Source organism: Hylobates moloch, unplaced genomic scaffold (genome assembly GCF_009828535.3).
Source record: "Hylobates moloch isolate HMO894 unplaced genomic scaffold, HMol_V3 SCAFFOLD_8, whole genome shotgun sequence".
Taxonomy (NCBI): domain Eukaryota; kingdom Metazoa; phylum Chordata; class Mammalia; order Primates; family Hylobatidae; genus Hylobates; species Hylobates moloch.
In genome coordinates this window covers 125,236,958-125,254,808 of record NW_026652283.1, presented here as the reverse complement: position 1 = coordinate 125,254,808, position 17,851 = coordinate 125,236,958, and the positions used below count along the sequence as shown (strand labels likewise).

The 17,851-nt window shown below is 40.8% G+C and overlaps 1 protein-coding gene across 1 annotated transcript in view; it reads right to left on the bottom strand.

The window, feature by feature from the left end:
* CSMD1 (CUB and Sushi multiple domains 1) overlaps positions 1-17,851 on the bottom strand; it is a 2,040,038-nt gene that overhangs the window by 66,533 nt on the left and 1,955,654 nt on the right. The window contains exon 53 of the mRNA XM_032158987.2: positions 14,773-14,946. Coding sequence (XP_032014878.1) covers positions 14,773-14,946 — 174 coding nt within the window. The remainder of the gene's footprint in view (positions 1-14,772; positions 14,947-17,851) is intronic.

Sequence of the window (17,851 nt, the reverse complement as noted above, 5' to 3'; positions counted from 1 at the left end):
ATTTCCCTCTTCTGCCGGGATGACAGGTGTGAGCCACCACACCACTTTATCACCTTCTCTTCCATTTCCCTCTTCTGCTGGGATGACAGGTGTGAGCCACACCACTTTATCACCTTCTCTTCCATTTCCCTCTTCTGCCTCTTTACTGCCCTCACTTTTCCTTCTTTCCTTTCCTCCACCTTCTCCTTTTCTCTCTCTCCCTTCCTCGCATATACGGAAAGGGTATTCTTATTAAATCAACAAAATATAAAGGCTTAAGTGTAACTTCCATGAATGGGACCTGTGTTACACACGGGTTTTGGAGTCACAAGAAGAGGAAAAACATTCACTATGAGTTCCTAAATCATCATCTTTGTCACTGTCCTATAGTTGCATCAACATTTCTTTTTGCTTAATTCACAGGAAAATAAAGAATACATTAGAAAAACAATTGGTTCAACAGGAATTTTGCAATAGTGAGAGTACGCCTGTTCTAAAAATAATAATCAATATTTATCTTTGAAGTTATAGAAAGAAATTTTTCATAGGGAAACAGCTGCAGAAGCCTTGGGTCCATGCAGAATATCAAGGCAGAGACTTTCCCTGCCCACTTATTTCCCCAACAGATAACACAGCCAGTGATGCTCCACACAAGTTCCTGTACAGCCAGATTTGAGAAAATTGGAAAATTGCTGTCATACTCCTTTGGGATTAAGCATACTCTTCTAGGGTTATCTAAAATCATAATCTACATTTCTGCTTCAAACAAAGTTTAGAAACATTGTGTTCTCCTATTTTGGAGAACAAACTTATTATCAGGAAGGTAACATTGCAGAGGAGAGAGAGAGAGAAGAATCTGATCTCTGCCTCAACTCGCAGAAGAGATTAGATCAAAAAAAGCTAGGCTAGATTTGGCTAATTTTAGTGCATTCGCAGGTATTCCAGTCAATCAGATCAATAAGTCAGTTCTGGTGATTTGTCCCAATCACTCCCACATATGAGACTTGATACAAGTGGAGAACGTGGATGAGGGTGAACGTTCTCCATATTTTGAAGAGACGCCCCCTGAAGGCGCAAGTGTTATCATAGGCATAGAGGACATTGTCTCTGAAGGTTCCAGCTTTCCAAACAGTGTCCTTTGCACAACATGCTCTGTCGTGCATGGGGGAGATGGAGCCATCGTTCCAACCCTAGAGACAGGGAGATGAGGACTTGACGAGAGCCAGAAGAGCTTATCAGCCCAGCATAAGAGATCCCAGCCATTTCGGAGGTGAGGCATAGAATAGCTAGTTTCTAGAAACACACAATAAAATGACATCAGCGATTCCTTTTGGGATTACTTCTGAAGCCTGGAACCACTCCAAGAGGAGGGGACTTGGGACCAAAGGTAGTAGTGATGTGAAGAGGGGTGCATTTTAACGGAGCTCCTCTCATTTTAGGTAATCTGTTCAGGCCTCATTCTTGACTTGGACAAGCATGACTCCTTTTAAACCTTGTATTTTTCTAAACTGAGTTTTAATAAGTGCACATGGTTTGAAGTTGCACTCTTCTTTGGGAAAATGGCAAACAAGTACTTGTAATGCTCAAGGAAGCATCTGTGTACTCTAGAAATCAGGCAGGAAGCCTGACAGCCATGATTGTAAATAAAGATTCCCAACAGCAACTCCTCTCTGACACATGGTCATTTCGGTTCTCTGAGAAATTGGCACCAAACACCTACAGAAAATAGAGGATGTCCTTCAAAAACATTTCATTTTACCTCCTTGCCTGAAGAAAAAAAAGTTATGTATCAGCAGGATTGCCTAGTATCTAAGCTTTCTAATATGGAACAATTATTCCTACACTGTGGCTTCCTATTTTGAAACAATGAGATAGCAATCTGTTTTTTACCTGTTATCACTTTCCAGCCATCAGTTAATTCTGTTTTAAAACGTTCAAAATCTTAGACCAATTATAGTCTATTACAGATAGAGGATAACCACACAATTTCATTCATAGAATACTCTTTAACCCAAATATTAATGATATTGTGTCAATATGTTGAGGAAGGGAAAATTGCATTAGGAGGATTTTGAACTCAATGAATTTTGAGCTCTATTTTAAATTTAAGATTCTATTAGTCTATGACAGTATTATTCTATATGCTTTGTATGTGAGTTACTTTTTCTTTTAATATCTTTGATGTAGTCTTGGTTTTGAGTCATCTACACCAAACCTACAAGGTCTCTCTGTCTTTCATCAGAATGAAATGTAATCATGTTCATGCTGCTCTGCAGTGTCTCTGCCATATTAGTCACGCACTGAGCACTTGTTGAAATGAATAGAAATAGAACAACCTCACCACTGGGCAGTCATGTCCTTTACACTGTCCCCTATGTCACCTTCATGTATTTGACAATAATTCACTTATTTGACAATAATTTCATGATGATTTGTTGTGGGTTGCAATGTTCTTGGGGCTGGAGATTAAACAAGGAATAAGACACAATCGCAGAGGGTAAACGCAGATGAGCAGCTGTCATGTGCAGAGTCCTGAGGGTGTGCGGACCTAGCAGGCTGGGAACGAGTGGAAGGAGCACTCAGCTGTGCTGAGGACCAGGACTCCTGGTGAAAGAGGCGGCGTTTCAAGTCTGAAGGATGAGCACTTGTTAGCCGGGAAAAGGTGACGGCAAGACATTCTAGCCACAGAAATTAGAAATGTTATAAATTTTTAAAGCATCTGTTAAAATATGAAGAGTACGATGTCAAATGACCCAGTTATACATTTGCTAGGAGGGTGACCATTTGCATCCTGTCCAGCTTGGGTCACGGTAGGTGTCAGCCTCACTGTGTGACTCTGCTACTATTTGAAGATAGTTGCTGCAACTCCACTGAGTATGCACAGTAGCAAAGGAGGACAAACAACTCTATTAATGGAATTTTTTAAAATAAATGAACGTGGGGTGAGGGCAGCCCTGCACACTTCAAAACCAAATATCATCTAGTGATAATAAAATACTGAAATTCCTCAGTGGACCTTACACTATGATGCCAGAGCCCAGAGGCTGTGATTTGTTTTGATTTTGCAGACTTGTTTATTTATTATTCATTGACATTTAGTTTCAGTTTAAACAAAAACTGCCCAATGTCTCCCGCAGGCAATTGTGTAGCAACAACAGTCACACCCGGGACATCATGCAGCCTGGATATCTTGAGAAGTGTCTGTCAGAAATTGTCCTATTAAAGTGTGGAAGGAAAACCTTGGCATGAAAGCAAGTGGCCCATTTTTCTCTTAAATCAATCTTCTGCGTGAATTTATTAGTCTACTAGTAATCTGAACGCGATAGGACTGAGAAGCAAACAGCTGAAGAATTAGGAAAGAATGCTATGAAACTGTAAATTCATAGGATTTTTAATCCAATGTATATAAAGAGATAATGTAGATATATCCTCATGGAACTGCTGAATTTTCTTTTAGCTCAAGCATGAATTAACAATTCAATTACTAGCAAACTTCATGAATTTTACATTTTAATTCTTCATTTTCTCCACGCTGAGGACAGGTATGACAGTGGATGGGGTAATTCACCAACCGCTTAAAATGGTTGAGAGAAGCAGTAACGGAACCAAGAATGCAATGGTCTGCTCCAGTGACTCTGTTTTACACACTATTCTACAAAACATGTCATTGGAATAAGAATACCGGGGCCAGGCACAGTGGCTCATGCCTGTAATCCCAGCACTTGGCGGGGCTGAGGTAGGTGGATCGCCTGAGGTCAGGAGTTCGACACAAGACTGGCCAACATGGTGAAAGCCCATCTCTACTAAAAATACAAAAATTAGCCGAGCGAGATGGCACACACCTGTAGTCCCAACTGCTCAGGAGGCCGAGGCAGAGGAATTGCTTGAACCCGGGAGGCAGAGGTTGCAGTGAGCCGAGATTGCACCACTGCACTCCAGCCTGGACGACAGAGCAAGACTCTGTCTCAAAAGATAATAAAAACAATAACAACGATACTGTGAAACCTCAGAACCACTGAGGTGTTATACATATGGACTGTGCAGTACACTGGGTGGGTCCCAGGAATTTGAACGTCTTTCCTGCGTTACAAAGAGTTTCCATACCATAAGCTTTGAAAATCACTAGCTTTTCAGTCTACTCTATTCTGTGTCTGATGAAAGCTTTGTTACTGTTTGTAATTAGAAACTGCTATTATATTTTTCTTAAAATGTCTCAAATAGAAAAAGGGGAGTTATTTTAACAATCTTTCTCTAAAATTGGATTTGAAAGAAACAAAATCTACCAAACTTTTGAACAAAGCACAGAGACTGGTAGCAAGATGGATGGAATACTAAGTCCATTTTCATGGCAAAGAAATAGAGTATGTCGCAAGCAAAATGTCAGGAAGAAGGCTCGAGAAGGAGGAAAGGCCTAATCTCTTGATTGGTCAAGGTTTGCCTGCAAACTACATTTGTGCCAGAGCACTCAGCAGGGCAGAAAGTGGCTGAATTCCCTCTGTGAGGTCAGTTGAGTCTGAGGTTCATTAGGGACAGACACAGGGGAAACCACTCACTCCATTAACACCCACACAGTGTAGCCCACACTTAGACCAGGGGAGGCCGCACACCTGCAGTTTACAGAATTCAACACAGCAGAGCAGGGGCCTCCGCAGGGCCAGCCTCTCAAAGCCTTTGTTTCTAGAGTCCCATCTGAATTCCACTGCACAGGTCTTTTAGCGTAAGTTATAAAAAACCTTGCCGAGAGGACAAAAGGTTGTTTTGTTTATTTACAGTAGAGTGAACACTCAGAAACTGGTTCCTGAATGAATCTGGTTCCTTCAGAACTGCAGCGTGACCTGCTGGGTTACCTATGTTTTCTGGAAACTGGTTCTACGAAGCTGTGTTTTAGAGGAGGAATCTTACTGGCGCACAGGATTTGGCTTTGTTTACGCTATCCGCACTGTTTTTGCAACACTTGCTTTTGCTACTGAAAAGAGTCATGCGGTTTGCAACCTAAAACCACCACGCTGATTGTTAGTGGTGACTTCCTGAGTGACTGACACAAGGTGGACCCTCAAAGAGACCTGAGGTACTCGTTAGCCGATTTACCTTAACACCATAACACATGCAGAGTGAACACCTCAAATGCAAGTGCAGCAGGTGAGAGTCTGTGACAAGTATGTAGACCTGTGTGATTTTGGAAATGGGTTCCCTGATTTGGAAATGTAATAGAGTTCCACTGTTTCACTTCTCCCGCAGAAACCCCGTATACCAGTGGGAATGTTGCCATAATGTCTCCCATGACAGAGGACAGACCTGGAGCCCTGCATTCTTTGGGGAGGAATCGGCTCCTTCCGTTGGAGCTGTAGGATCTCTCCCCTCACACCAGGTCTCCCACACACGCACTTTTTCCCCTAGAGAGTCCTCCTTGAAGGGCACCTCTTCAATGTGCAGGTTTGTAGATGTACAAATAATAAATATTGGTCCGGGGATTAGAACGGAATCCATTTTTAGAAGATCTATAAACCAAATATCCAACCTCAGTATTTGCTTTGTGATTATTGGTACTTATTGGTGAAAGTAAAATACATTACAAATATCATGTGCCGTAGGGGAATACAATATGCTTTATTCTATCCATTCTGTGCAATAACACGGTCTTTGGGCTAAAGTCAGAGTTATTTGGGCAGTAGATTCCAAAGCCAATTTGCAAACTTTTCTTGAGTATTAACAAATGGTCACAAAAGGTCAGGTGGATCAGATTCACTTATAAGCAGGAAAAACTATTATTCGCAGTACACATCAACGGACATATTTAAGTCTCTAGATCTGCATATGTTAAAGAAACACATTTGAATATTGATAAGTGAGGTTTTTTTTTCCCTCCAAGTGCAATTTCTAGCGGCAATGCTGAGCGACTTAGCCCCTGCATAGATATGCATATGGTATCACACAGAGTGTGTGGAATTCGTCCAACATGGAGGTATTGGGCTTGCAGAGCACACAACACTCTGTGCTGTTTGTGACAGCATCAAACACGGGCCCGAGTCCTCTGCCACAAATCCATTTGATCAAATCTCTGCTTAACACACCTTAGTGAATGACAGCTTTTTAAAACCTATTTGGTTTGAAGAAAACCTCAAACCAGGGCCATGATTTGGATTGTCTTTGGGGCTTTCAGAAATCTTTCATCTGTTCCTTGTCTCAATGTAGTTCCCGAATACACCACATTTCCACCTTCTTCCCTGGGCCTATCCTGCCTCATTGTCCTAAAGCTTCCTCTGCAGTCTTGCCTGCCACTGTCACCTCTTTCTGTCCCTCAAACCTCAGTCCAAATCCACTGCAGGTGCGCATCCTCCACAAACCCCAAAGGAAGAGCTGCCCCTTCATACAAGATGCAAAGATCTCCCTTGCTTCAGGTTTCTCCTACAATAGGACAGCCTATCTTTGGTGTTGCCTATTTAAAACACCCAGCCTCCTACTTTTCTGCTGTGTTTCGTTTTAGATTTAGCATGTGGCATTCTAATTTTTTGTACCTATGCACTTTCCCTGTTGGACTGTGAGTTCTGAGTGCAGCACCATGCTCTGGGCATCGGGACTCAGCTCAAAGCCTGCCCTAGAGCGGGTGTCAGAGTTAGATCTTTTCCACCACCTTGTGGCCCTATCAGTCCAGGCTCTCGTGACCATGCGGCCGTCGAGAGTTCGACTCCAGCGCCTGCTTGTTTCAGGCAAGTCCGACTTCCTTGGGCCATACTCTGCATCTATGCTACTGCTACCACATTTGCCACTCTTGCTTTCTGGAATGGCTTTACCCCATGCCTGCTTGCTGGAATTCCACCCAGAATCAGGGTGGCTTCCCCCATATCTACTCTTCTATCAGCCCCTAGGTTGCTCCCACTCTCACCTGGATTTCTCAAGTACTTTGCCTATATCTCCCTTTTGCCATTATTCTATTCCCAACTTTTTTTTTTTTTTTTTTTTTTGAGATGAAATTTTGCTCTATCACTCAGGCTGCAGTGTAATGGCATGATCTCTGCTCACTGCAACCTCCACCTCCCGGGTTCACGCAATTCTGCTGCCTCAGCCTCCCAAGTAGCTGGGATTACTGGTGCCCACCATTACGTCCAGCTAATTTTCTGCATTTTTAGTAGAGATGAGGTTTCGCTGTGTTGGCCAGGCTGGTCTCGAACTCCTGACCTCGTGATCTGCCCGCCTTGGCCTCCCAAAGTGCTGGGATTACAGGCGTGAGCCACCGCCTCCTGCCTATTTTCAACTTTTTATTAATCCTACTTGGTATTTACCTTATTTATTCCTTATAGATTTCATAAAAGAAGAACCACATCTTATTAACCTCTGAATGCTGCATAATAGTTCTTGAGGAACAAGAAAAATATTAAATACTATTCAGAAATATGACAGAAAAACCCAACACTGAGAATTTTGCTATTTATTCCCTAGCCACTGACAATACATTTGGAAAATCTGAAGACTGGTATAGGGAGTTTTCCTGGCTAACAAACAGAACATATTTGACACTTAAGATGGTATAGCAAAGATGGCGGGGGGAGGGCGAGGGCATCAGGAGAGGCAGTGCTAATCTTTCTGCTCTAATACTACCTTTCTGCTGTGATATAAGCATTATCATAATCAGTTGTTTTATTAAATATTTTATGTGGATCTTTCCAAAATACAAGGCAATGGAAGAATATATTTAAACTTGATTATCTAAGAACTACGAACAACTACAGTCTAAAAACAGTATTTTGAATCATGTCATCTAGCTATTTTAGCCATATAAATAATCATTATATTGTATTTACAGAACAACTCATCTCGTCATGGTTATAATAGCACAATAAATGTAAACTTATTTCAAACAATAGCAAAACAATCTAATAAAAAATGATAATGTCCTTTATGTGGGAAATAACTCAATCTATCACTAATATCTTGAATACTAGAGATTGAAGAGGTAACAGTGGGGAGAGGATGGGTTCTTATGTGCTGAAAAGTCTAAATGATGTAAATGTTTTCAAAATATGAATGTGGGATTCTGCGACAGGAAACCCAGACCACAAACTATAACCTCTTTCCAGTTTGTGTGCTCTCTGTTGGTTTAAGCAAACTACCACAGGGAAGATAAACAGGAGAAAATAATTAAGGGATCATGTAGGTTATAAACTTCCTGGGTGGATTAGCAGGTGCCTGAGAAAGTGGATACCAGGTCAGCATTCTCAGTGCTTAATTCTGTGGCCTGGGAAGAGGTGTAGCATTACACAGTACAGCTGGTAAATTAGAGCGGGTCCTTGGCAATTTGCAGAACTCTGGGAGGTCCCAGTAATAACGCAGGAGTGATGGTGTTGATGAAGGTGGGCTAAATTTTATAATAGTGTACTTTGATGCACCTGTGCATTACTTTGCTCAAAATCTATTTATAAAGATATTTACATGCACACTCCATTTTCTCTCAAGGTTCTTAGAATCCAGACTAGGGACCTAAAACACAGCATGGATTGAGTTCTTGAATATTAGGTGTCGAAAATCATCTTTTCTTTCCTTAAATACAGCTGTCCTACAGTTGATGTTCTCAAGACTCAGTCTGTCAACGCTCATCCATTCCCGTGCTTGGCCCCTCCAGCTGCAATACTCAAAAAGGATTCCAGCATATTCTCCCCTGTTGGAAGTCACTGGAAACAACTAGCATGCCAGAAGTATGAGTCATGTTGCAGATGAAACTGAAGCACAATCTCAGGAAACAGTATTCTTTCTAGCAGCCCCAAAAATAAACCACAAAATATCTCAGCCACAATTTGGAAAAAAAAGTATTTTGTCAAAAAGTCTTGCACCAGGATGGAAAACATAGTGGACCTAGGGTATACAGCCCAAGGGAGGTTAATCTAAAGAACCAAAGTGGACCCTGCCTTTTGCATAAAGTCTTTGTTGCCTTGTTGGGAAGATCCACTTGTTTAAAAATACACAAATGAAGGAGGATGTGGGGATTTTTTACATTGATTCCAAAAGCTCTCTTTCTCTGTACACAGTGCCTGTTTGATATGGTTTGGCTGTGTCCCCACCCAAATCTCACCTTAAATTGTAATAATCCCCATTTGTCAAGGGTGGGGACAGGAAGACATAATTGAATCACGGGGGCAGGTGTTTCTGTTCTCCTGGTAGTGAATAAGTCTCACAAGATCCCACGGTCTCATAAAGGGGAGTTCCCCTGCATGCGCTCTCTTGCCTGCCACCATGTAAGATGTGCCTTTGCTTCTCCTTTACCTTCCACCATGATTGTGAAGCCTCCCCAGCCAGGTGGAACAGTGAAATCCATTAAACCCGTTTCCTTTATAAATTACCCAGTCTCAGGTATGTCTTTCTTAGGAGCCTGAGAACAGACAAATATGTACATAGGATGTCTGCATCAAACCTAGGCTTTGTCTTGGCAGATATATGCAATTAATTTTATGTTTGTTTCTTTTTTCCCACCCACATATTCCTGATTAGGATGTATAGATCTCAGCACGGTCTTCATGTTCACTCTACCCATCAGTCAGGGCTGGCACCGATATGGAAAACAACTTCCCACAACTAGTTTCTCCCATCTTTCACCTGATAGCATTTTAAATATTTGAAAATAGTTATGAATGACTACCTTACTTTTCTCTCTGTCAAAATAATATCAAAAATTTTCCAGCCTGGCATGGTGCCTCACGCCTGTAATCCCAGCACTTTGGGAGGCCGAGGCAGGCATATCACCCAAGGTCAGGAGTTCCAGACCAGCCTGGCCAATATGGTAAAACTCTGTCTCTACTAAAAATGCAAAAAATTAGCCAGGTGTGGTGGTGGGTGCCTGTAATCTCAGCTACTCGGGAGGTTGAGGCAGGAGAACTGCTTGAACCCAGGAGGCAGAGGTTGCAGTGAGCTGAGATCACACCACTGCACTCAGCCTGGGCAACTGAGTGAGACTCCATCTCAGAAAAAAAAAAAAAATTCCAAACAGTGCTCAAAGATCATAGGTACCAGATCCATCACCACAGATGCATAGCAATTCCTCAAGAACCCACTTAAACTATTAAAACACTGAAGTAATGATTCTGGATATGGGATTCCTGGGCAAACAGAGGATGGGAGGAACCTTATTAATAAGACTCAGCCTGAGCATGGCATGGGAGCACTTGTCACTTATGAACTTGCTCTTACCCAAACTCCTGAGTTCTCTGCCTGTACACTACGAACTCAGAATTTCTTCTCATCATATACATTGAAATTATCTTATTTCTACTCTGAGAAAAATTTTACTTAATTTCTATTATATTGTTTGTCCTATCATGAGAATTTGAGATCCTGAATCCATCATCCAATATTATTTTCACTCTTTCAACAATGCCCTAATCGAATATAGGAATAAAAATTTTTGATTCAGAAACACCATTTCTGAATAGTACTTATGAATACCCATCTCATAACAATATTAAACAAAAAAAAGGACCCAAACTCACATAGTGTCTTGGCAACTGTATTACTTCTATGTGAAAATACATTTCCAAAGTTACTTATGAAGAATATGCTTGGGTATCTGCTCTATACATCATCAAGTCAGTTTACGGGTTTTGACAGCTAGCTGCTTTTCCTGCTATTCCTGTTATGAGAACAATCACACTGGACATGAGTTTCACTCTGGGGTCCTTCCTTTCCGTAACTTCTCACCAAGACAATCACACTGGGTATCAGTTTCACTCTAGGGTCTTTCCTTTCCATAACGTCTCACCAAGACAATCACACTGGACATGAGTTTCACTCTGGGGTCCTTCCTTTCCATAACGTCTCACCAAGAACACTGCCAGCAACTCAGCAGTGTGAGTTTTAGTCCCCTCAGCTGATTCAGATGAAATGCTCCTGGGCAGGAGACACAACTTCATTGAGAACTCTGAAGTTCTCTTTTATAAGCTCCTTATCTTCGGGGAGTGCCAGTTTCTGATTTTAAAAATGTCCCGCCTATAATCCCAGCACTTTGGGAGACTAAGGCGGGAGGATTGCTTGAGCCCGGGAGTTTGAGACCAGCCTGGGCAATTTAGGAAGACCCTGTACCTACAAAACAAATTGTAAATAGTTAGCTGGGCATGCTGATGTGCACTGTGGTCCAAGCTACTTGGGGGGCTGAGGTGGGAGGAGCACTTGAGTCCAGGAGGTCGAGGTAGCCGTGAGCTGCTGTCGCACCACTGCCCTGCAGCCTGGGTAACACAGTGAGACCCTGTCTCAAAAAAAACAAAAATAAAAATAAAAAACTCCTAACTTCTGTATTCCATAAAAAAGCTTCTTCAGGATGTGCTTATTACACACCGTATGTGTGTATCAAAAATCTCATGTGCCCCACAAATATAAACACCTAATATGTATCCATAAAAATTAAAATTAAAAAGTTTTTAAAAGCTTCTTAATGAGAAAAAAAAAAACCAGAACTGAATAAGCATCCATTTTCATACCAGCTTCAAGAATGAATTTGGTTCTTGTTTCAAGCATAATTGAGGCAGCTTTCTTGGAGTTCCTAACCCTTCACATCATTTCCAATTTGTGGTGAATTTGTCCCTCAAGACACTCTCTTTACAAACGCATTTCATTCTCTTCAACATGTCCTGGGACAGTTGCTTAGCTTGAAAATTGAATTTCTTGTAGAAAATCTGGTATAGCTGTCTCTGTGTATTTGGGTAATTTCCCATTTTTCCCTGATTGGATGATTTGCTTTTTAAAGTCATAGTTTTGGGGGTTGTTTTGTTTTGTCAAGCGGTCATCTTTTTTAGAGTTGAAGCCATGATTACATAGACACAGTTTTCAGAACATGTATATATATTTTTGATTCAGAAACACCATTTCTGAATAGTACTAATGAATACTCTCTCTTTACAATATTAAACAAAAAAAAAGGACCCAAACTCACATGGAGTCTTGTGAAATTATATATATATATATACACATATCCTTACCAACTGCCTCTTTAGTATCAGACATTTCCCCACTACAACTATCTTCTTTACCTCGGCATGGTCCAGATGAGCCTGAAGGTTACTCAACGATATTTAACTTGGTGGAAACCCAGAGTGATTTTCAAAAGAGCCGTAACCATGGAAACAGGGAAAGGGTTAATTCAAATAACAAGTTAAGAGATGGAAGAAAAGCAATAGCAAGACTGATAGGCGAGAGCGTGTCAGCATCCTGGCAGTACAGGATGAAGGACACAATTAGCCAGGCAGAACTAAGGCACAAAGACCCTTGCACCTGCCCCTTGCATGTTCCTCCAGATGGGACTAATCCAGGTTCCAGAGATTATTTTATTTCTAGTTAACACAACACACTCCTCCTTATTGGTCTGAATTAGCATGATAGTATTCTTGGTTTTATGATGTTGGGCAAATTCTTCACTTCTCTATGCTTTCTTTCTTTCTTATCTGCAGGTCGAAGGAATAAGCACTTACTGTACGTTCTAATCAGATAAATCTCACAAATGCCATGTGCATGTTAAGTCATCAATAAATATCATCATTTATAACCACTGTCTCCAAATATGGCACCTAGTTGACACTTGGATTATGGACGTATCCATTTGCTACTCTATTAAATATTTGTGTAGATTTAGGGTTGCAGCCTCTGTTCCCTTCATCTATCTTAGAGTCCTACAATCCACTCAAGCAATATCATCTCTGTTCTCCTACCTTTTTACTCACTCATCCCTATTTTCCTCTGAGTCTCACGTGCAACTTTATGGTTTCTTGTGGACATATGTTCTTGCCGAGTTCCACATGCTGTCACTCCCCAGCAAAAGATGTCTTTGGTAAAGGGATATGCTTCATTACCGTGCTTCACATTATGAATCTCAACCCTTCCAGTTACAGTGGTAGCTGCAAAAACTATATTTATTAACTTTCAAAATGTTTGTGCTAAATGAATTACCCATGGTTTATCCATTAGCACGTACACATGTATGTGTCATTTCTAATCTTTTTCTATATTTTTCCCTTTAAATATTCTATGTCTCTTCCAATTTTATTATTCCTTATATGCTGTATCCAGTATCTGCAACACAAATGTTTTATATATTATAACCTGGGCATTTTTCTTCTTCCTTATTTTCCTCTGAGCAAATGGACCCATTTCTGAGCAAATCATCTTTCAAAAGCTTGTAAGATGTATTGCATAGCACTGAGGCACGTTTGGGGGCATCTCCAGGCAGCCAACTATTCAACATTTATCTCATCCTTTCTACTCCAAAGCCCTAACTTTCAGACACAAGAATAACACAAGATAGATAAAGGCTTATCAGGGATCAATAATCCCCAAGCTGACCCATCATTTAACAGTTATGTAAACTGAATGTATCACTTAAACTCCCAAAGCACCAATGAAGGCCTTTCCTGCATCCTGTATTGGTAATGTCCAAAAGGATGAGATTAGGGATGTTTGTAAGCAGTAGAACAGCAATCAAGTGTAAGTTGCTATTAATTTTCATGTTTACAATTACTAACAGAGATGCGGTACATACTGTCAGACATAAGTGTCTTGGACCACCTAGCTCCCTCCCAGTGGAACTGGGCTCCTTCAGAGGACCAAGCTCCAGGCAGAAGAGCTGGTCCACACCAAAGCTGCCTAAAGGAGAGTGCTGCTCCATAGCCAATTTCAGAAGGATATTTAGGAATGCACGGAAGCTCTCAGAAGGACTTGTGACTCTCTACAAGAAGAAGCATACATAGTCCAGGGAAATGTCATCGTCTACTGAGAACTGTAATGAGGACACCCAACGACAGACACATATGCATATACTCATATATATAATTAATTGTGTTCAATAATATATAATGCACTAAATACATTCAATAATACACTAGAGAGAGCGAGAAAGAGTGTGAGAAACCAAGCAGCATTCATGTGAGTCCTGCAGTGATTTAAAATAAGTAGATAGTGTTTCACAGACAACTGTGAGAACCTCCTTTTGGTGGTTGGTTTTTCTCTAGGGTTACTACCTTACTTTCATCCTGTTTCTTCAAATTCTCCCAAATGAAAAGAAGAACAGGTTTTGCTATTTGAAGTTTACTGGGCCTGGCTTAGTTCCTGAAGTGATCCTAGCCAACGCAGATTCAGAAGCTTAAAGCTTCAGTTTCTATGGCTTTGAGTGATTGAAAAAAAAAGGAAGAATGTGGAGAAGGTTCAGAAGAACCAAAGCCAGGTAAGGTATTTTACAAATGACCAGCAGACCTACTAAGATCACTGTTTAGTAATAGTTGTTCTTTAGACTGCTTATTCAAGATTTGTCATGCAATTATTCAAAGCATTTTCCAACGGAAATATTTTTCAATCTATTTTTTTAAATTATGCAGAATATTTTAACTTTTTGAAAAAAGAAGACCAAATTATTGTAGACATATAGCATTTTAAATAATTCACTGTATTTATGTCAATTTGGATGAAGATAACTTCAATTCATTGACATAATTTTTAAATTTTTAAAAACATAAAATGAACAATATTTTTGAAATTCATTTTTGTGTGTCGTAAAACCATGATGGCATTTGAGTGCAGGTGTATTCTCAGCACTCTGGCAAGATTGCCTTTATGGCACTTAAGGCAATATATGACTCTCATTTATTGCTTGGATTAAAAACAAATCCCTGTAGACACCCAAAGAAAAAATCACACTGGGAAGTGCAGCATTTCCACCCCAGGTAGGATTTAAGGCATTACAGCAAGAAGTCATGTGTGTTACACAGCTGTAATCTATTTCTAAGGTTTATTTGAATTAAGTAAGCGCCAGAACATAGATAAATTTACCCAGACATCGAGTTTCGGTGCCGCTCCAGAGCCCATTTGCCAAGCACTCTCTGACATGAGATCCCACAAGTGTGTAGCCGGTGTTGCACGTAAATATAGCTGTGGCCCCATAAACTGTCAGCGTTCCAATCTTGTTGCCATTTGGGGGAAAGGAAAGGCTTCCACACGAGATAACTAGAAGGAAAAAAAATAAAGTGAACATCAATTCAGTTATGCAGATTACTCCTGTGCTTAAAAAAATAACAAAAAACAAAACAAAACAAAACAAAACAAAACAAAACTATTTTTAGTCTTAATTTTCACTAAGAACGTGGTTGAGAGATGTCTGCTTAGGGCTGGATAGACCAGTCACTTAAGAAGCTTCATTTTCCATCTTTATGCTCCTGAAACAAAAACCTAAAGCTTAACGTGGATTCCAAAACATTCTATATTCCTCCAATTACCCATTAACTTTTGTTGTTGTTGTTGAGATGGAGTCTTACTCTGTCGACCAGGTTGGAGTGCAGTGGCGCTATCCGGGCTCACTGCTACCTCTGCCTCCTGGGTTCAAGCGATTCTCCTGCCTTAGCCTCCTGAGCAGCTACAATTATAGGCGCCTGCCACCATGCCCTGCTAATTTTTGCATTTTTAGTAGAGACAGTGTTTTGCCATGTTGGCCAGACTGATCTCAAACTCCTGACATCAAGTGATCCGCCCACCCTGGCCTCCCAAAGTGCTGGGATTACAGGCGTGAGCCACTGTGCCTCGACCCATTCACGTTATTTTTATTTTCATCCTGACAGGTATAGCTGAGCTGTTCTTGAAAAAATACACAGTATACCAAGTATAAATGCAGAAGCATTTCAATCAAATAAACTGTCTATCTCTCTACCTTTCTTTCCATATCAATCCCAAGAATTACATAGTAGTAATTACTAGAAGCCTCATGAATCTATCAGGAAATAAGGAATACCACTTTTCTTTACCAAAGCCAATCAGCTGGGACAAAGTAGTGTGGTATTAACATCTAGGACTTCAGACTGCAATAGCAGTGCTCAGTTTATTTGCTCTTTTAGTTACTTGTATAATTTGTTGGGATCATGAGCTCTGTAAGAATGCTGACTACACAGGGCATTTGGAGGCTTTCCAAAAATTAGAACGTGCATGCAAACTAGACCTTAAGTGGGTGTCAATGGGGTGACCCTATGCCCCATGTTTACACCTGCTGTCCCAGCACAGTTATTGATCGTGTCCATTTTCACCCATGAAAGTACTCCAGTTTGGGAAATAACTTAATGGTCACCCTCATTATATATTCTTACTACACCACTGAAATCTCTGCTCTTCAGATTCAGAAACAGTTGAGCACAGAAGATCATAGCCTCTCACGCGAGGGAGGAACTCACAAGGTTATCCAGCCTAACCTATCATCAGAGGCTGAAATATGTTCTAAACAAGCAAGAATGAAAGTGTTAGAAAAGCTATTCAAAGCAAGTGTTAAGAGCGGTAGTGAGCACTGATGTGTAGGGTGCTTCGCTGCAGCATGCAGTGGCAAACATTGAGTCCTTCCTTATTACAGTAAACCATAAGAGGCAGTAAAGCACAGTGAGGAAGAACACAGATTCTGGCTGCAAGGTACCTAGGGTCAGGCCTGGTTCTGCCAGACACGAGCCAGGCAGCACTGGCCAATTTTCTAAGTCTCTGGGCCCTGTTGTGGGTTGATAATAGCTCCTACTGCATAGGTTTGTGCATTAGATTCAAACAGAAGCCATCCCTTGCACATAAGCAGGCTTAATCAGGGTTAACTAACAATGAAATTATAAATCAGGACCTATTTAGTCAATTGAATCAAAAGTAGAAAAATCTTTAGAGATAATTCAAGTAGAAAAATAAAATGATGCATGCACCACTAAGATCAGCCATTTGTTGTTGTTTATGGAGACAGAGTCTTGCTCTGTTGCTCAGCCTAGGGTGCACTGGTACAATTGTAGCTCCCAGCAGCAGCCCTGACCTCCTGGGTTCAAGGGATCCTTCTGGTCAGCCTCCCAAGTAGCTTAGGGCATGGGCACCACCACGCTCAGCTATTTATTTTTTTAATTTAATTTTTGTAGTGATGGGGATCTCACTGTGTTGTCCAGGCTTGCCTGGAACTCCTGGGCTCAAGCAAATGCTCCCACCTTGGCCTTCCCATAAGCCCCAGACCTTTAATTAAGCTGTCTTTACTCCATGTTATGATAGCACAACCCAGGCTCTATTTCAAACGTTCAGACAGACACAGACAGACTCAGTGTTTTCTATGGGGGGCTCTACCAGAAATTGGGAGGTCCAACTCGGGAGTCCATCATGACCAGCACACTACTGTTATTGAGACAGCCTCCATGGTTTATTGGTTTTGGGGATTGCTAAACTATTACAGTATCGTATCATATGCATTTAGTAATATGCTAATATGTTTGCTCTACCAAATGTCAATGAATTTGAGAAGGATTTAGATTTTTACAATTTGTTGTGAACTTTTCATTAAGCCTTTTCCCAAACACTGTGAACTTCTCCTTGAACTATGACATTTAAAGATCCATTTGTAGCAATTTAAGATAATTGGATCTTGTCTTGAAACTTCCGTGCTTGTCAGAAAAACGTTAAATAACAATGAGGTCTGAGTCGAATTCTTCTTGGAGGTTTCAGCGCACCTTCGCCTTCAATCGTAGAGCAGCAAGAACACCTCCCTCTGCTCGTACAGCTGTTTCTATTCTTGAAGGCTCTGTTAAAAATATTCTGGTGACGAAACTATTTTAAGTTTGTCCCCTAACAAGATTTACTCAATTGTAAAGAAGAAGTAATGGAGCAAAATTTTAGCTTTTCAGTAGCTGAATAACAGAATTTCAGACCCAGAGTTTCCTTGTATGGTAGAAAACTCAATGCATTAATAAAGATAGCAGCAATAACTCGGAAATCTTGCCTGATTGACAGGGGGAAGCCCCTCACTCCTAAAAATAGGCTTTGTCATACACCGAAGGGAAAGCCTTATTTTTATGTTCTTTTTCCTCTCAAGTTTCTAAAAATGAATTTCTTAAGTTTGCCTTTTTTTTCATTTCATTAA